We start from the raw sequence: 21,964 nt of genomic DNA on the forward strand, positions 1-21,964 counted from the left end.
TTCTGGGGACTTTTGACATTTTAGATGACCTTATTGATATTTGCTCTTGTTTTTTAGTATATTTTTCGAGAGCACATGGTTATTCTAAATTACCCTGCCTAGGGTTTTTGTGCTTTTGGCTTAAGTATCGATTTCAAGTATGCCTTGTGTTGTTGTTCGAAATTCCTTTTGGGATTTTTGATTCTGATGTAGGATCTGTTGGGATTTCGTAGCCTATCTGTTTAAATAGGAGAAGTCGTTGAGCATGACCCCTATGAGTGGGTTTAAGTTGTGCAAAAATGCAGAATCACGATTTTGAGTTTGGGTTGCACACACGTGAAGCCTTCGTTTGGTTCCCTGTTTACCATATCAGCAAACGGTGAGGGTGCACTTATATATATAGTGGTTAGTTTTATATTTTGGCTTATACAAAAAAAAAATTGTGATTCTGTATAAGGTCCAGACCCTACGTCAGACCAACTTGCACTTGTTTTTGGGCATGAAGTCTTTCTGTTAAATTGATCTCTGTAAATCAAACTCAAGATCTACTTATTGAGTTAGTTGTGATTGGATTCCTATGTAACCTTTACTTATAAGTTGTTCTGCTAAAATCTTTATCTATTAGAAATTCTGTATCCAAAAGTTTCTGTGTTAGGTTATTGACCAAAAAGGTTTGCATTGTTGAGTCCAATGACAGAAGTCGTTGCCTGCACTCTGAAGAAAAGTTATGAAAGAAATGTCATTTCTTGAAATTGTTGCAAGCAGACTCTACGACTTTCTTTTCAAAATTTTCATGAATTGGCCCATTGTGGATTCAAGATGAAAGATAGAGCGTGCTAGTTGTAGGAGTCAGTAAGTGCACTAGATGAAATGTGTATGGGATTTTACTGCCCATTTCAGAAAAAGTGGCAAGTATATCATATTCTTTGCAGAAAACATTTTTTTATCTTGCAACTGTCATCATTTGTGAAACACAGTCAAAGAGGAACATGCTTATCTTGGCCATACCCCAGGCTTATGCAAGACCGTATGAAGGACAAGTTCCTTGTTGCTTGGTGTATGTTTCACATTTTGTTTTCATCATATAGTACAAAGAGCTTTAATATATATATATATATACCGCATATAGGTTTAATATGAAAAACATTGAATCTGCACATTTGAACTTTGTACTACCTGTTTATGCAATTACTCAATGGTTTATAAACTCTTAATACAAAGGAATGACCGTCTATGACCTAATCATATATAGTGTTAGGTTCAAAATTGAGCAATCATTAGAAGTATACTTGCTAAAATGAATATCGGTTAGTGTTAATTGACTACACTGTTATGTTCTAAACAATTAGTGTTAATTGAATACCCTTTTTAATGTTAATAGCATGCCTCGTTAATCAGTTTGTGTCAATTGAATACCTTGGTGTATGCTGATCAGTTAATAGAAATTGTATACCCTGTGATATTCTGATTATCATACCATGTTATACTAGCATACCCTGTTATCCTCTTATTAGATATAGTTAAACTGTATTGCAACAGTATGACCTGCTTTCACCATACTGATTTTTATTGCACCATTATGAATTGCTTTCACAACTCTGATTTTCTTGAAACAGTAGGAATTGACTTCACTTGATTAAAGTAACGTTGACTATGGGTTTTGTATTAGGTTACACCATATAGTTTACCTTTCCCTAATTGTGAATATTTAAGATACATTCTCTTGAATGTCTTGTTCTGTTAATATGTTATTGCAAAGCTTATTTTGGTACAGGTGCATACATGATATGAATGTGTGCAACCCTGAAATTCAATTCCTAGGTCCGGGTTATGTTCATGTGGGTGGATGTTAACATATGTTATGAATGAAAAGTTTCATGTGCCTATATTTATGGGACATGTTTGATTATCGTGCATTTATGAATCAGTTTCCAAGTACATGTGCATACATGAAATTGATGTGTGTTTGGCATGTACAATCATGCATAAATGTTCTCATGTACTTATGAATTATGGATGAATGCATGTGTGTTAAGTGATTACATGAAAGCACTTGCACATGGATGATGAACACATGATATGATTGTGGTAACTCATGCACATTGTTAAATTGGTTTGAATGAATGTGCATTTGGAAGCATGTTGACCTCATTGCATACATTGCATATTGTTATGATTTTTGCATATGATGCATCGATGGTCTAAATGAATCATCACAGGCCTGGAGAGCCTTGAGCCTTGGTTCACTCTTTCTTTAATTGTTTAAATGCATCGCAATAATCATATTTACATGATGGTTTTAATTGTGTTGTTCTATGGTTGCCACGGGTGGTAGGTCGTGAAGAGCTACGCATTAGTGATTGTGAGTTTATGTTGCATGTTGATTTGCAAGCCTATGATTAACTTTGCATGATTTGCAAATGTGATTGTATTGCTCTATATTACACTGTTCGATGTGTTTTCACGGGCTGGAGTCTCGTGATGGTTCTCGTAGGAGCAGATGCGAGTTTTTGCATGCTTAATTGCAAGACTCAATAATTGGCTCTTAATAAAAATATAATAAATAAGAACAGTGTAACATACATTCTGGAATCATCCATCTGGAGAATGGAGATCTTAGAGTTCTGGTCTTGGGGAGATTGTGATGATACAAAAACTCCGTGTGCGTAAATTTGGTCCCCTGAACCCGATATTGAGGTTCCTTTTCCTGACCACGGTTTTAGGGAGAGTACGTCACTTTACCCTGGAGTGGTGTGTTGGTCACAACTGTGAGTTTGTTTTGGTACCAAGGAAGTGGCACTTGTGGGCGTGGGGTGTCTCTTGTGTCCCCGACATTAGATGTGGAGGTCTAATGTTCTGATGGATGGTGCAGTTTCCTGATATCGGTCGAGGGCTAAGTTTAGAACCCAGTAATAAAATACAAATTGTGTGCTAAGCTATCATGGGAACCTACTTGACCTCGGGGATTTTACCCGTTTGGTGTATCCGCGGGCGATGAAAATTATAAAGAGGAACTTAAAGATGTATGCATTAAATAGCGCATGCATATGGAAAGGAAAAGAAAACTTAAAGGTAAGATAATAAAAGAATTCATGCATTGAAAGTGGTATCATGCATTTTCCTGCTATGCATTAGATCATGCATATGTTATATGCTCTCTTAATTGTTATCTGTTTGGTGGATGCATGATGTTTAATTTCTAGTGCATGTTAAATGCTCTGTTCTACTTGAACTTTAATTCTTGGTATTGATTTATGTTCTTTTTGGCATAATAGATGCACCATGTTGTAAGAACGCTTATCTGAATTATGTAATTGTCATAATTGCATTCTTCTGAACCATTGTATGAATTTGTATCTATGGTTATGGGATATTTAAATGATTGCTATTAATGATACTTGCCAGATTGCTTTTGATAAATTATTGATTCTTGTAGCGTAGTTCTTTACTTATTCTTATATGGGTTGAAATTCACATTTCGCACCCATATCACATATTTGACACATGATATACCTGAAAGAAGAATTACAGTAATTCCTACTTAGACAGTTATAGTCTAATTCCTATAAATTTTCAAGTGAAGAGTTGGAGTTAGGAGCGACTGCGGGATGAGGTTTCGATCGGGATTTTGGATTTACTGTTCCAGGGATAGTGTGAGAAACTCTGATCTTAATTTTCATTGATATTGAAATGAAAAGAATGTTTTGGTCTTGCTCCACCTGTAATGTTCTGGAATGCTTAGCCCTATGGTATGGTTGGTTTCCGCTGTATAAAAAAAATCTCAAAAATTTGGGTTAAGATTTCGGGGCGTTACAGCCATACCTGGAGGAGAAGAGGAAGAGACAACGGCATCGGTCACAGATTGTCCTTTGAGAAGAGGTTGCAATGCCCCCACGAGTTGAGAAAGAGACATATTTGAAATTGTTACTTGAAAAGTCTTGATCAACTTGGGAAGCACCAACCGAAGCAACCTTTTTTTTTCTTTGTTCTTAAATTTCGAACAAAATGGTTTAATATGTCCTGGTTCCCCACAATTATGACAAAAAATACCTCCTCTTTTCCTTCTATTTTCTTTTCACTCATACACACGATTCTTCCCATAGTTATTGTTCTTATAAAAGTGTGGGGGTTTGTATTAATGGGTGTTGGCTTTCAGTTTTGAAATGGCCAACACATTGTCCTTGGCTTCTCTTGCTTCATTTTGAGACCTTAATCTAATCTCTTCCATGCAAACTTTAGCTAAACTCTCTTGGATAAGAGGAAGCTCATCTTGTCTACTATGAATGATATTACTTCTCATTTGTTCAAACTTGGGTCTCAATCCTCTCATAAATTGAAAGAATTGTTCGTTGTTTATTTGTTTCTTTCTAAGTTAAGCATCTTTAGGAGTTTTCCAAATAGGCTCCAACTTAGCCATTTGATCCCACAACTTCTTTAAAGCGCCAAAGTACACTCTTGTTACCTTGTTTACAATTGTGTTTTGTCTTGAAGCTCCCATCTAAATGTGATATCGCATTGAGTATATGTTTGTTTAATAAAGAGTCATGCTTCATTGGCTCTCTCAAACTCCAAAATAGTATTATATATATATATATATATATCTTCGTTCATACTTTTCGTGAAAAAGGAAAGTACCTTGGCATGGGCAATTTTTTATTATTTCAAGGCTTTCTTATAACTCATAAGAGCCTTTTCCTTTTCTTCTCCTATGAGAACTTCCTCCTTAATGGTTTCATCCTTTTCTTTAATGGATTTAGTGAGAGTGAGTTGTGGTTCAATTGCGGAACCAACATATTCCCACAATCCTTTACCAATAAGGATTCTTTTAATGGTGATAGCCTATAAATTGTAGTTCTTTCCATCAAATTTGATTGGAACTATCGTGACCACTTCTTTGTCGGCCATGGAACCAAAGAATATAAAGCAAGAGAGAAGAGAGAGTAAGAAGAATAAATACTTGAAATAACTTTAAACACCTTTTGAAGCACCAATGTCTCTATGCATCCAGAGAAGACCAATCTTCAAGAAGGTTGGTGGACACGCTTCCCGAGGCAAGACCCAATCTTCTCACCACTTCAAATATTGCCACTTATGGGCAAGAGAACACTTTGAAAATATAACTTCTTATGGTTTAACACATGAAAACACAAGAATGAGCCACAAAGGGCTGCGAACACACATAAAATAAATAATGTTATAGGGGAATAATCCCTTAGAGAAAACCACAAATGAGAGAGGGGGTAAACCCCTTTTTATATACACGAGAGGCTCCTAGAGAGCCGTTGGGACCTACCCAATGGCTAGAATTATAGCCGTTGGGTAGAGTCCCAATGACTCTATCGAGATTCCCAAAAAGCACATGAGGCTTGAGAATAAATACATTATTAGAAAAAATAAAAATAAAAGTAAAGAAAAAGAAAATACAAAATAATCAGATTTACATGGGAAAAGACAAAAATACCCCTAACTATATATGTACAGGATTACATGTCTAAACCTATGGGTTTAGGTTAACAGTCTAACCAAGACAGACATGAATAAAAGGTGAGGATTTAAATAAGACATAATCTGTATATTTTAGAGGCCCAATGCATGGAAACATTACTAAATATGCAAATCCAGTATAAACATTCCCTAGTTAAAAGTACAGCATTTTAGGACTCCAACATGCAATATCAGAAAAATACATAAAATCAAATAAAACAAGTTTGTCACGTGCTATCATGGGAAGAAGGATGCTAAAGTTAAGACGCGTAAAAAACAGACCTGCTTCTGAAGGTTGAGGAGCATCAGAATTTCTTTCCTCAATTCTAGGTGCTCTGCACAAATGGCTTTTGTAGGAACTTTTGGTTTAATATTAACCTACAAAAAAAAAGGCACATGACAACGTTAAAATCAACAATGTAACAGAATACTTGGACATAATTGTTGTATATTATTAATCCCTAGGGAAAGATGACAGTCCTGGCAAAACTTAATCGTAGCAACGTGAAACATATTTGCCAGAGTAGAATAAGATTGAGGGCTGCAAACTTATGTGCATTGTTTGATAGAAAGTAAGTAACCCAATCATAATATGCACACAACTATGTTTTCAAGAAATAGCAAGCACAAGGGGAGATTTTGAAGCAAAACTGGATTGGTTAGCAGGCACAAGGAAATGCTTCTTCAGAATATAATAAAGGAACCACTTTCACATCAAGAGTGAAAGGAGTATTAAGCCACTCATGTTCACAAATGCATGCATCTGCAGCAATGGATACAAGCATACACAGTATACATGTCCAAAATTGTCAAAAAGGGAAATTGTTAGAGCAAACCTACAGGTTTTCCACATTTAGTAACAAAGATCATTTACATGTTCAGAAATCATACATTTTTTTTCAAGTGACTGCAGCATAGACAAAAAGAGTACCATAGATCCGAAGGATCATTAGTGGTGGATGGAAGAGAAACAAGAGGTGCTTATTCTAAAAGAGAATATTCAACAGTATCACATCAAGGAGGAATCAACTTACAAACCACAAAAGGATATACATGATGATATAGAACCAGAAGCAAGAGATTAATGAAACAGAAAATGAATGGACAACTTAAGTGTTGATTATAGGAAACAATGCTTTATCAAGCAATATGAATCAAGAAATTAAAAAGCACAGGCTGTGCAGGTAGTTCTGCCAGAAAATCACCGATTCGTTTGATTGAAAACAAAAAGTGTAAGAAATTTTTTATGAACCAATTTACTTATTGATTTAATCCTATCAAAAGAAGAAAACATAGGCAGTAAGTTAATTACTGAATACCCATTCCAAATCCATGGGCAGACAATTGATAATACGAGCACCACAAGAAGTATATACCAAAATAAGAACTTGGAACCGTTATATCTAAACCTCATAATGAGCTAAACAAAAACATTGCAATGCTTATGCTCTAGAAGACCAATCTAAGTTGCACTACCAACGCTTGAAGCTAGGGCTGGCTGACAAATGAGTCAGACCTAGGGCCAGGTACGCGAACATCCTGGATACCGATTTAGGGTGTGATTACAAATATGAAAACCCAAATAAAAATATCTCCAGCCATATGTTCGAAGCCGACAGAGCAGGGGTTTGGATTTGAAAATGGCATTACAAAATAAGGTCAGAAATCCAACCCAGAAAAATATTGACCATGACAGATACCCAATCCGCACATGCATACAAGGTAAGTACATGCAGATGCTAGAAAAAAAATAATGAGGCATGGGATTTGCTCTCTTGTTTGAAAGAAATGACACAACCACTGAATCAACATGTTGCTTTTGGTAATGAAGTGGAAAGAAAACCACAAAGTACCCTTATTAACCGAATTCTTAATGAGGCCCAACCAGTATATCTGGTTTTGGATGTTTGAAGTATATATTTGGTCAGGTAAAAGACTTTTCATGTCTGGCCCAACAACTATCCAACCCAAATTCAAATCTGGTTACTACTAATATGGGCTGATTAGGGTTGAAATGAACCTTACAGAGCCCTGATCCAACAATTGACAGCCCTACTTGAAGCAAACTTCAACATGGCACTGCTATCAAAGTTGATATTAACAAAATGTACCAACAAAACGATTATCCAAGAAAACAACCAGGACAATACAGCATTTTCAGCAAACATCAAAATTTTGTAAGCCTTCCTTTCTTAGCACTTCTTTCAAGGGCTCAAATGGTTTCAGTTTTCATTCATCGTAACAAAATAAACATCTCTACCATCTATTTAGGTCTTCTACATAAACAAAAGGAAACATTTTTGTTCACCAAGTCAGAAAAATGAAAGAAAAAAGCAGTGTAATGTCAATCACCAGCAATAGTAACTGTAAGAAAAAATAGAAATCTTAAAAGTAGCAAAAAACAAACGTAAGATAGAACCTGAAATTTCGAAGAGTTCACTAGCAGAAACCAAGTCGAGGTTATGACTTTAATTGGTGAAAACAAACCATAAAAACCACTTGGATGACCTAGTTTATTGATGGCTATACCTAAATTGGCAAAGGTTCAGAGAAAGTCAAGCCAAAGCAATCAAGCACACACAAAAAAAAAATCATGTGCATAAAAATTTTGATAACCAAAATTATTCATTTCTTTTTTTTTCTTTCCGTAGAAAGCGTGATGTATGAGGATAAACCAAGATCAGCGCTGCAATAGTTTAAACAATTCATGATATTTGTGCAAATAGTCTTCTAGTGGCCAACACATGATACGAATCTATCACTTGTTGCCAAAGTCAATTATTGGTTTCCCTTTTATGTTATAGACTAAACTTAAAATATTATACATGCACCAAGTATTGCATGCATTCTGTCCAGTGTCACATTATTAACACGAAGCAGTACTCCTATTAAGTAACATTACAGTATCATGGAAAGTATGACAGCAATCACACAATGATAAAAAGGTGCCAAGATCACATAATCTCTGGAAACTTGAACATATTGTGAGTGGCATGTGATTTGTTTTCCAATACCACATTCCAAAATGTCTAAAAGAAGAAAAAGAGAGAAAAATAAAAGCCCCACCTGAATATCTTTACATTCTCAAGAATAATATTTGCATATGGAATAATAGGCGGCATACCAATATTTATGTGGAGAAAAATAAAAGCCCCACCTGAATATCTTTACATTCTCAAGAATAATATTTGCATATGGAATAGTAGGCAGCATACCAATAGTTATGTGTGACACCTCATAAAAATGCCAAATCCAAACAAAGCAAACAACCTAAAAGATGGTTTTAATTACATAAAACACACCCCTAAATCTTGAAGAGTCTGTTCCACCCTCTTGAGAGTTCGCAATCCAGCAGATGAACTTGCAGCTTGCACCATTTGCTCAAGTGCATAACTTCGAAGATATACACGAAGCTGACAATTTTTTAAAAAGTTAGAACCAGTGACTTCTATACTGAAAATTGTATGGAACAAAGGTAGAGACAGACATTACAAGATAAATAATCTACAACATAAACATTAAAATAGAATGATTAAGATGCTCAAAACAAAAATTGTAGAACGATGTGGTCATGTACCTAATCAAATGTTAAGAATCCTAAAATCAAGTGATCAACCACTTAACCATGATGTCCATCCCCAGATTTATGGAAATTGTTTACCTCCAAAGTCCTATAAAGTACATGTTTCCTTCTAAAATAACATCACCTGCATTGCTTATTTACAAGTACTGAACCTGATTTCTTATTATGCCTGAAGCAAAACCATCAGTTACCTGAGTCAATTAATTTGACAGAATATTTGGCTCTGGTCCCATATTAGACTGAGTACAGCAAAAAGAGAATTTAGGAGCTATTTATTGGCAATAAGGGTATCATCTAATTGGAAACTCTGATCAGATTCCACCAATTTCAGATAATAATTGTTTGTGGCATTCTTGCTTCAATCATGCAGAGAAATACACGTAGAATAGCTGAGACTAAGACTATAGATCCAGTTGAGCAACAGTATGCAATTACACCCTCTAAAAGGACACAGATGCAGCTGGTTCAAGACAGAAACATCAATATTCATTAATGACATAAACACAGATGGATTACCTCAGTTGTGTCACAAATGAGAAATTATTGGTAGACACAAATAAGATTTAGAAAGCCAACAAAAAAGATCATCAGAAGTACTAAACAGAAATATGTGTGGAAAAGGTGGCTTCTATCAGCATGGCGGTTTATATAACTGGAAAGAAATGAGAGGCTGTATAAGGGAAAACCGCAATGGTGTCATCTACTCAATGCATAATAAAAAGGCAACCTAGCTTGTGCTAGGGAGTCAAAATTTTGGCACCCATTACCCCTGCTTCTGTATTTATAATATTTAGGATATGACGCTGCAGCTAATCAAAGACAATTACTTGAGTAATCTTACTTATTTTAGAGATCTCCCCCAGACAAAGCTAAAATGACACAATTTAGGCTATGATATTTTTGCTAACCTCAACCCCCCTCCCCTCCCCTCCCCCCACAGCCCCAAGATTTGTAAAGATTGAAAGATTGGCACCAAAATACTTGAGAGCAAGAGGAATAGAAGATTCAGCAGACTTGGGCTTAAAGGGAGCACCAAAATACTTGAGCAAGAGGAATGGAAGACACAGCAGCCTTATGGCTGAAAAAGAGCATATCCCCAATGAAGAAAGCTGTGTGATATTCTTTTGTATTTATGCTTCTTTTCATTACAAGATAGATTACAGAAATACCCCAATCATTAATGTACACACAAACAATATAATCAGGGGCAAACAAGAAACCACAAAAATATTAAAACAGAATAATATACAATGCCTAATCATAAACAGGAATGGATCTGGATATAGGAATCTGGGTCCAGATATTTCATGCCTCAACAAAGATTTCCATACTTAAAAAATGATACCAGAACATCCAACCTTGGAAAAACATCGTAAAACATAGCAGGTAGATTGACCTGCAAGTGCCAACAAATAGATTTACCACCAGTTCAGTGCATTAAACTATCAAGAGGTGTTTTCCAGATGAGTGGTGGAGCAAAGTCCATCCAGACTGGAGTCAAGATTACCTCAAAAAGCAGTTGTCCTTTGCAACTGGCATACTCACTGCCATGAGGAAGCCTTTATGTTAAATAAACTACTTAAACGAGCTCTGATATACTTGGATTATCACCATATATGGAATATTACTAATAGGCAATGCGCTACATCAAGACCTTGTTGTAGTGAGAAGTGAGCAAGGTTGCAGTGTGTTCACCACAAGCGACGTGTTACGACGAAGCCCGGTCGTAGTGAAAAGTTGGAAAGGGTGTAGGGCATTCACCACAAGCGACGGGTTACAACAAAACCAAGTTGTAATGACAAGCAAGGGGATAGGTTGATACCTCATACGGACAGACGAAGATGTTGTTAATGTACACACACACACACACACACACACACACACACACATATATGTGTGTGTGTGTGTGTGTTTACATCTGTATTTTTGTACATCTCTGTGCATTTGTATTCAGGGGGATTTTTGTCTTTTCACTTATACAATAAAAAATAAGTGTATTTTTCTTTTTTCTCTTTTTTTATTTTATTCTTTTTATGTTTGTAATTATTCTCAGCCTCAAGGGCATTATGGGAATAAATCTAGGAGTCGTTGGACCCTACCCAACGGCTACATTTCTAGTTGTTGGGTAGGTCCTAATGGCTCTCTATGAGCCATTTCTTGTATATAAAGGGGTCAGTCCCCCTTTTCCTTGTATCTTGTTCTCTTGTGGGTTACTCTAATAAAATATATTATTTTATGTGTGTTCTCAGCTCTTAAGTGGCTTCTTTATTGATTTTTTTTGTGTTACACCCATAAATGGTCATTTCTCAAGTGTGTTTTTAGCCCATAAGTGGCTCTCTAAAGAATCACATTGGTTAGTGACATGGTATCAGAGATTGATCGACTTTTTGGTGATATTCGATTATTCTTCAAGCATATTTAAGTGTTGCAAAGATCGGGCATTGCCTTGGGAAGCATGCCAACCAATCCTCTTGAAGATTGACCATCTCGTGAATGCATAAAAGCGTTGGTTCTTCAAAAAGAGCTGAAAATTGTTTCAAGTACTTATTTATTTTCTCTACTCTACCCTCTTGTCTTATATTTTTTTGTGATGGTAGTTCCAATTAAATTTGATGGAACGAACTATAATCTATAAGCTACCGGGATTAAAAAGATTCTTGTTGGAAAAGCTTTGTGGGAGTACGTTGATGGATCTGCAATTGAACCTCAACCTACTCTCACAAAATCCATAAAAGAGAAAGATGAAACCATTAAGGAAGAAGTGCTTAAAGGAGATGAAATAGAAAAGGCTTTTGTGAGTTATAAGAAAGCCTTGAAAGAATAGGAAATTGCTCAAGGCAAGGTACTTTTCCTATTCATGGAAAGTATGAATGAAGATTCGTGTGAGTCTATCTTGGAATTTGAGACAGCCAATGAAGCATGGCTCTTTATCAAACAAACATATATTCAATGTGATATTGCCTTGAGATGGGAGCTTTAAGATAAAATACACATGTAAACAAGGTGAAAAGAGTGTTAGAGAATACTTTGGCTCTTTAAAGAAATGAGCCCATTTGCAAAACTCCCAATGATGCTCGACTTAGAAAGAAACAAATAAATAATGAGCATTTTTTTTTCTATTTATGAGGGGATTGAGATCCAAGTTTGAGCAAATGAGGATTAACATCATTCATAGTAGACAAGATGAGCTTCCTCGTATCCAAGAGGTGTTAGCTCAAGTATACATGGGAGAGACTAGATTAAGGTCTCAAAATGAATCAAGGGATGCTAAAGACAATGTATTGACCATTCCAAAACCGAAAGCTCACAATTATACATACAAACCACCACAATTTTATAACAATAATAATTTTTAAATAATATGTAATAACCTAGGCTAACTAGGAATTACCTTTTCTTTAGTTTAGTTAGAATAGCTTAGTTAGAATAGGACTTTTATCTTTTTTATTTTTTACTTTTTAGCCTTTTGACTAGTCAACTTTTTGACTAAAGTCAAAAAGGCAAAGAGTCGTTGGACTCCCAAGGGCTCTATTTAGAGCCGTTAGGAGCCCAACGACACCCTCCTCTAAGCCTCCCATTATGTGTATAAATATGGGGCTTTGCCCCCTTTCAATGTATGTTTTTTTAAGGGTATTTCCCATTCAATAATATATTTTTCTTTCTTATTATTGTATACCCTTTTTTGGGTATTTTGTATGAACCTTTGTGGTTCTTGTGAATGATCTTTCTTGGCATTTTGGTTGGAACTATTTGAAGTTTTGATTGGTGATGATCCAAGAACTCATCTTCTTACAATAACAACTATGGAAAGAATCGTATGTACGAAGGAAAAGGGGATGGAAAGAAATGGAGTATTATTGTTTGTCATAATTGTGGGGAATCGGGACATATTAAACCATATTGTCCAAAATTTAAGATCAGAGATGAAAGAAAGGTTGCTTCAGTTGGACATTCGCAAGTTGATCAAGAATCTTCAAGCATGTTTCTTTCTCAGCTCGTGGAGGCATTGCAACCTCTTCTCAAAGGACAATCAGTGACCAATGTTGTCGTCGCTACTTCTTCCCCTCCAGGTATGGCTCTTAGATTCAAGTGCTTCGTTTCATATGACTTATGATGGATCTATACTTTCTAGTTGTAGTAACACCACTAGTAAAAGAAATGTATTTACTGTCAATGGAACCTCTTGAAATTGATAGAATTGAAAACTTTGAAAAATCTCCCAGTTTTAGTATTTCAAAAATAAGGATTGTTCCAAAACTAAATTTAAATTTGTTTTCTGTTTCTCAAATAATTGATCATGGATGTAGAGTCTCCTTCACTTCTAATCAATGCTTAATACAAGATCTTCAGTTCGAGAAGTAGATTAGAGAAGGGGATAGAGAAGGAGACATGTATTACAGGGATCAGTAGAAAATTTCCATCAAAACTTTTTGTCTTAATGTTCAAAAATTGGATAAAGTATGGTGGCACCAAAGGCAAGATCATCCTAGTATGTACAAATTATCTAATGTTCCTCACCAGAGGACCTTTTGTAATAAACAAATTTCACGTATTGATTGTATTCTTGCAAAAATGAAATTAATTTCATATCGAGAGATATTTTTCTGCTTTTAAACCACTTTAATTGGTTCACTCTAATGTTTGGGTCCTACCCCTATTGCCTCCAAGGGAGGATATACTTATTATGTCATCTTTGTAGACGACTACTCTCATTTTACATGCATATACTTTCTCAAACATAAATATAAAGTATTTGAGAATTTCTAAAAATTTTATAAGTTAGTAACAAATCTTTTAAAAACCAATATATTTATCTTTCGTTCTGACTCAAAGAATGAATCTCTGTCTAATGATTTTCAAAAATATCTAAAAGAAAATGGAATACTTTATCAAAGGTCATGTGCTAATACACCACAACAAAATGGTTTAGTCGAAAGAAAACACCGCCACATAATAGAAACCACTAGAACTTTATTTATATCTAAGGGAGTTCCAAAATATTTTTGGGTTGAAGCAGCTCTTAATGTTGTATATCTTATAAATAGATTGCCTTCTTCAAAAATTCAAAACCTTTCACCATATGAGAAGATTTATAAAGTCCCAATTGATTATCTTAGACTAAGGATCTTTGGGTGTAGATGTTTTGTGCTCACCCATAAAAATGATAAACTATCTCCTAATGCCATTCCATGTGTGTTCTTGGGTTATGAAAAAAGTCAGAAGGGATTTAGGTGTTATGATCTTAAAAATAATAAACTATATATTTCTAGAAATGTCACATTTTTAGAACAAGAAAATGGTTTTGATACTATCACTTTAAAAGATGAGAATGAGTAACTTTTTAGAAATTTGTTCTGAAAACAATGACACAAAATGAAGACATTAAAGGGATAACTTGCAATAAACCTCAATCTAATATTCATTATAATGAATCCCAGGATCATCCAAATGTCATTTAATATAAAACAAAAAAGGATAATGAATCACTAAGTGCGTTAGAAAAATATTCAAACATAGAAGAATAAGAAACCTCAACCATTAGGCACTCAGAGACCACATAGAGCTCTAGATAGGTCCATATGAGTCATTTGAGCCTCACTATAGAGCTTGTTTAGCAAAAAAATCTCATATTTTGAACCCTCTACATATAATCAAGCAAAGGACTATCCTGAATGGCAAGATGATATGAATGAGGAAATTAGAGCCTTAGAAAAATATCAAACCTGGAAATTATCAATATACCAATCAATAAGAAAACAATAGGTTGTAGGTGGGTTTTTAAAGCTAAAACTAAAAGTGATGGATCTCTAGAAAGGTATAAAGCTAGATTGGCAGCTAAAGGATACGCTCAAGAATATGGAATCGATTATGATGAAACTTTTGCTCATATATCTAGGATGACCATTGTTCGAATTCTCATAGTTGTAGTTGTTGTTAGGAAGTGGTCAATTTAACAGATGGACGTTAAAAATGCTTTCTTAAATGGTGATATGAAAGAAGAAGTACATATGAATCCAGGGTTACCGGAAGCGCCTAGCTAAAAGGGGAAGCGCGCTTCGGAAGCGCGAAACGTCGCGCTTCCGAAGCGGGGGAGAAGCGTCCCCCTTTTTTGGGAAGCGCACTTCCCTTTAATGGGGGACGTGTTTCCCTTTAATGGGGGACGCGCTTCCCTTTAATGGGAAGCGCGCTTCCCATCACGCTTCCCCTGTTTTTTTCAATTTTTGTATTTTTTATTTTTATTTTTTTCGCTTCCCCCTCGCTTCCGAGACGCTTCCGAGACACTTCCCGAATCGCTCCTAAGTGGTCCCACGCTTCCCCGCTTCCTAAAATTTTGAAAGTGCCTCGCTTCCCGCTCCCGCTTCCCGTATCGCTTCCCGCTCCCGCTTCCTCAACTGGCAACCATGTATGAATCCATTCCATGGATATAATGTACCTAAGAAAAAAGTTTGTCGTCTCATAAAAGTTTTATATGGTCTTAAGCAAGCCTCATGATCATTTTATTTATGTTATGCTTAAACGCTATTATACTTCATGTAACACTGACGCTGCTTTGTTTGTTAAGAATTTTGTTGCAGGTATTGTTATTTTATTACTTTATGTTGATGATATAATCATAATTAGAGATAAACAGAGAGTAGATCAAGTTAAATTTATTCTTAAACAAAATTTAGAAATGACTGACCTTGGTTTTCTCATATTTTTCTTAGACATTGAGGTTGCATATTCTTCTAGAGGATACTTATCTCAATCCAAATTTGCAAATGAAATTATTGATAGGTCTGGAATCACTAGCGACAAATGAGTAGATACACCTTAAGTGATAAACTCAAAGATGAAGATAGATGATGGTGCACCACTAGACGATCCCACTCCATATTGGTAGATGATTATGGCATTGACATATTTGACTTACTAGACCAGACATATCTCATGCAGTTCACACAACCAATCAATTTCAACACTCTCCTACCTTTGTGCATATGAGTGTTGTGATGCGTATTGTCAGATATTTAAAACAATCTACTTCTAAAGGATTATTTTTATTTTTTCCCCTTGATCTAATTGCATACTACTAGTTTCTGTATTTTTGTAGGAGATTTTTTTGTTTCATGAAAGTGTAAAAAGCAACAAAAGGTATCTCTATCATATACAGAAGTCGAGTATCAAGCCAATGCAACTACTAGGACTGAAATTGTATGGTTGAGGCGTCCTCTCAAAGATATAGGAATGATCTTGACAGAGCCAATATGACTATGTTGTGACAATAAGAGTGTCATTTACATTACTGGGAATCATACCTTTCATGAGCGCACTAAACATATTGAGATGGGTTGTCATTATGTTAGAGAAGAATTTTTGAAGAAGACCTTTTCACTGCCATATGTGACTTCAAAATTTCAGCTTAAAGACTTCTTCACAAAAGCTTTGCCTTCCTCAAGGTTTCATTTCTTGTTAGACAAACTTTCGATGATCCCACCGTAAGTTTGAGGGGGAGTGTTAACACACACACACACACACACACACACACACACACACACATATATATATATATATATATTTATATATGTTTACATATGTATTTCTGTACATCCCTGTATATTTGTATTCAAGGGGATTTTTGTCTTTTCACATGTACAATAAAAAATAAGTGTATTTATATTTTTTTATTTTTCTATTTTATTCTTTTTATGTTTGTAATTATTCCCAGTTCTCAAAGGCGTTATGGAAATAAATCTAGGAGTCGTTGGACCCTACCCAACAGATAGATTTCTAGCTGTTGGGTAAATATATTATTTCATGTGTGTTCTCAGCTACCCAACAGCTCTCTATGAGCCATTTCCTGTATATAAAGGGGTCAGTCCCCCTTCTTCTTGTATCTTGTTCTCTTATGGGTTACTCACTAATAAAATATATTATTTCATGTGTGTTCTCAGCCCTTAAGTGGCTTCTTTATTGATTTTCTTTGTGTTAGACCCATAAATGGTCATTTCTCAAGTGTGTTTTTAGCCCATAAGTGGCTCTCTAAAAAATAGCATTGGTTCATGACAGACGCAACCAATAGTAGTAGAAAATAGACATAGGTGTAGGCGAAAAGAAGTTAGTTGAAGGATTAGAATGACATCATGGAATATAGGAACACTAACAAGAAAGAGTGTTGAATTAGTGTAGCTTGAAGAGAAGGAATATAAATATTGTGTTTACAAAAGAAAAAATAGAAGGAGAAAAAGCTAGACCAGGGAGATGGATTTAAGCTAATGGTATATAGGAAAGAACAATTCCATAAATGGAGCAGGGGTTTTGGTTGATGGTGTTCTACGAGACAAAGTTGTTGAGGTAGAACGGATACGCAATTGGATCATTAGGCTTAAGATTATTTTAGATAGAACGATCTTTAATATTGTTAGTGCCAACGCACCTAAATCAAGTTTAAGTGAAAGTGTTAAACAAGATTCTTGGGACTTGATAGAAAATAATTCAACATATACTAAAGAATGAAAGCATATTTATAGGTGGAGATTTGAATGGACATATAGGAAAAACAAAGAATAGATTTGAGAGAATTCATGGAGGATATGGATTTTGGTATAAGAATGAAGAAGGTGAAAAGATTCTAGATTTTGCAGTTGCTTTTGATCATGCAATAGCAAACACATTTTTTCAAAATAACGTTGAGCACTTAGATAACTTTTAAGAGTAGAACACACTCGACACAGATTGATTATTTTCTTTTAAGACGAAGAGCACTAAAAATGTGTAGAAATTGCAAAGTAATTTCTGGAAAAATGTATTACTACTCAACATAGACCATTAGTTTTGAATTTATATATAAAGAGCAAGATAATTAGAAGAGATATCAAGAGGAATCTAAGAATTAGGTGGTAGGATATCAAAGGTGATAATGTAGAAAAAGTGAAAGAACTATTACTTGGACAAGAAGAGTGGAATTGGATGGTGAATGCTGAATAATAGGTAGGTTCAAGTCGGTTGCCAAGAAAGTACTTGGTGAGACTAAGGGCAGATGCCATATTCATAAAGAAACTTGGTGGTGGAACGAAGAAGTTCAAAAATCAATCATGGAAAAGAATATCTTTTAAAGAATGGCAAAAGACAAGAAGCATGATGGATTAGGAAAATTATAAGTTGGCAAAGAAAGAAGCAAATAAAGTCGTAAGGCGAAGTATGATGCTTACGACAACATGTATACTAAGTTGGATACAAAAGAGGGTGAAAGGGATATATATATATAAGCTAGCTAAAAGTCAAGAGAGAAAAATGAGAGATTTAAGCCAAGTGAAGTATATTAAGGATGATGATGGACAAGTTCTAGTTAAAGATGATCAAATTAAAGATAGGAAAAATATTTCTATCATCTGTTAAATGAAGAATGGAATAATGAGGTAGAGCAAGACAGAGATTTTAACCAGGGAATAGCGGATAGAATTGATGAGGAAGTGAAAATAGCTATAAAGAAGATGAAGAAGAACAAAGCATTTGGGCCAGATATACCTATTGAATTTTGGAGGTCAATGGGCAATATTGGAATAACATGGTTACCTAAATTGTTTAATAATATTTTGTCTACAGGAAAATGTAAGAAGAGTGGAGAAAGTGTATGTTGATTTCTATATATAAGATAAAGGTGATATTCAAAATTGTTCTACTTCTAACTATAGGGGTATTAAACCGATAAGCCACACCATGAAACTCTGGGACAGGATAATAGAGCAACATTTAAGAAGAAAATCAAGTGTATCAGATAATCAATTTGTTTCTATGCCATGTAGGTCAACGATAGAAGCTATTTTCTTAATAAGACAACTTATAGAAAGATTTAGAGAGAAGGGTAGAAATTTGCATATGGTTAAGGAATTTAATTTGGTCAGTGATAAGGAAGAAACAGATCCTTTATAGATATATTAAAATAATTCAAGATATGTATGAAGGGGAAATTGCGACTAATTAGAACTACATGTAGCGAGACAAGGTTGTTTCCAATTAGGGTTGGGTTACATCAAGGGTCTACTTTAAGCCCATACCTTTTTGCTTTAGTAATGGATGGAATAATGTCTTGTATCCAAGTAGAAACAGGATTACTAGAAACACTATATGACTCAAAGAAGTGTGCTTTCCTGAAATTTGGCACTTGCAAAATGTGCGAGGAAACGACCATTTTAAATGGGAAGCACACTTCCTGTTAATGGGGAAGTCTGCTTCCCAATATCATGAAGTGAGTTTCCTTCTTTGGGGGGCTTCAATAGTTTTAGCCTTCGATAATTTTTTTTGACCAAAAAATAAGACTGTTTTTTAAAAGGGTATGGTAATTTTTGGTTCTTATGAAATATCAAAAACAAAACCGAGTTGTTTTGGGGGTTTTCAATTCCCAAACCCTACCCTCTCTCGCTCGCTCCCTCCTCTCCGGTGACCTCCATGGGTGTCTTCAATACTCCTCTCTCTCTCTCTCTCTCTCTCTCTCTCTCTCTCTCTCTCTCTCTCTCTCTCACGCATTATCTCTTGCTCACTCACTCTCAGCATACTTCTGCTTTTTTTGTTTAATTTGGCTAAAATGGTTGGTATAGTTCACGCTAGGTACTGATGCACTCTTTCTTGCTCAGTTCTGCTTGTGCTTTGATTAGGTCATCATATTAGATCGTAAAAAATACTTAGTTGTACGGATCCTTTTCTTTTCTTTCTGTTATTTTTTTGCATTTTGAGATAAAATCCAACAAATTTGACAATGTGTATTGTGTGTATAGTGTAGAATGATTGTTCTCTAGGCTGATTTAATGTTCTCCTATTATTTTAGAATTGGATGTTGATAGCAATTATCATTTTTTTATCTTGAATTATAATTTTTCTTGATATATTATTTATTAAATACTTGCAACAGGATGCATTTGTTAAATGGTTGCAACAAGAATATGAATTATGATTTTTTCTTGATGTATTATTTATTAAATGTTTGCAACAGGATGCATTTGTTAAATGGTTGCACTTGCATATATGATTCAAATTTTAGATTAATAGATCAGCTTTAATGTTATCTACTCATGCTTATAATTTGATAAATTAAAAAATATATAATTACATTTTTGCTTCCCTTTCGGTTCCTATTCGCTTCTCTCTTTGTTTCTCTTTCGAATCTTGGTTCCCTTCCAGTTTGATTCCTTTGTTTCTTCCATTTCGCTTCTCTTCCGGCTTTCGAGACAATTCCCAGTTTGCTTCCAAGTGGTAATGACTTTTTGCTTTCTAAAATTTTAGAAGTGCCTCGCTTTCCGCTTTTGCTTCCTCGGCAGGCAACTCTGGTAGAGACAAGTTGGTGGCATGTTATGTGATAAAAGAGTATCTCTATGATTAAATGGGCATTTCTACAAGACTATTATAAGACCAACACTATTATATGGAACTGAATGTTAGGCAACTAAAAAATGACAACACAAAGTGCATGTTGCAGAGGTTACAAAAAAGGACTAACAATGGATAAAACAAGTGAAAGTTGTTTAAAATGGTATGAACATGTCACACGAAGACCTCTCACAATGCATGTGACAAAGGTTGACATGGTACAAGTAGTAGTTGAGAAAAGAAGATCAATGAAGACTTTGAAGGAGGCAGTTAGAGGTGACATGAAAGATGGTAAAGTGACTGAAGTTTTAGCTCTAGATAGACATGAATGAAGAAACATGGCTCATGAAGGCGACCTCATGTAGTTGGGATTGTAATAAAATGAGAGCAATCTCATAAATCACAACCTAATAGGGTTCACTCACGGAGACAAGAGGATCACTCACACAATCCAAATGGGTTCAAGCACAAAGGGCCAAGGGGGCAAACAACAATCTTAAAAATATAAATATTATTATCAATAAAATGCACATGAAATGCATGGGTTACAAAAGGGAGAGATTCTCATATTTATACACAAAGGAAGGGAGTGAGAGGCTCCCTTTTAGCCGTTGGGAGTCCCCAACGGCTCTAAGTCGGGGAGAAAAATACCCTTGACTTGAATCCTAATTCCAATAAGAAATAAAAATACAAAAACATAAATATCTGCCCCTAATGGACAAATCATATTACAAGGTCAAAATGGCCAAAATACCCCTAGAGGGTATTTCCTATTACATTAACAAATAATTCAAAAATAAGTATATAATGTATATGTACATTGTATATTATATATATATATATATATATATATATATATATATATATTATATACATACATAGATATATATGATAACACCATATATATACAAATATATATCAAGTACAATATCCTAACACCCCCTTAAACTCACGGTACAACAACTAAGAGTTTGCCAATAAGGAAGTGAAGTTTAGGTTACAGAAGCGCTTTGGTGAAGAAGTCCACCAGTTGATACTCAGATGGTACATATGGCAACGTAATGATCATTTTTAAAAAATCTTCATAAACATAATGGCAATCAATTTCAATGTGTTTTGTTCTTTCATGGAATGTATGGTTGCCTACTATGTATACTGCAGTCTTATTGTCACAACACATACTATGTATACTGCAGTCTTATTGTCACAACACAATCCTGAGGGTTCTGTGATGTGAACTCCCAAATCTTCTAATAGTCATATCAACCATACTAGTTTGGATGTAGTAGTTATCATAGCACGATACTTTGCTTATGTGAAAGAGACCTTATGTTGTTTTTTGCATTTCCACGAGATTAGAGAATCACTTGCAAAGACACAAAAAACGGTGGATACTCGTCTATCATTCACATCTCCACCCCAATCAAATAAGCCACAGTTAATAGTATTTTTAATATATCTAATAATCCTCATGACACTCATATGTATTGTTATAGGAGCATGCTGAAATTGGTTAACAGAGTGAATGGCATGAGAAATATCAGGTCGACTAATAGAGAGATAAGTTAGGGCTCC

General features: G+C 35.0%; 1 protein-coding gene across 4 annotated transcripts in view; it reads right to left on the reverse strand.

The window, feature by feature from the left end:
* Positions 1–21,964, reverse strand: part of LOC149845749 (SWR1-complex protein 4-like) — an 82,974-nt gene that overhangs the window by 10,853 nt on the left and 50,157 nt on the right. For all 4 annotated transcript variants that reach the window (XM_089995971.1, XM_089995972.1, XM_089995969.1 and 1 more), the window contains exons 11-12: positions 8,766–8,876; positions 5,746–5,841 (exon numbers count right to left, since the gene is read on the reverse strand). In XM_089995971.1, the coding sequence (XP_089852097.1) occupies positions 5,746–5,841; positions 8,766–8,876 (207 nt within the window). The remainder of the gene's footprint in view (positions 1–5,745; positions 5,842–8,765; positions 8,877–21,964) is intronic.

The sequence above is a fragment of the Nuphar pumila genome, chromosome 2 (genome assembly GCF_984573655.1).
Source record: "Nuphar pumila chromosome 2, dmNupPumi1.hap1.1, whole genome shotgun sequence".
Classification (NCBI taxonomy): Eukaryota; Viridiplantae; Streptophyta; class Magnoliopsida; order Nymphaeales; family Nymphaeaceae; genus Nuphar; species Nuphar pumila.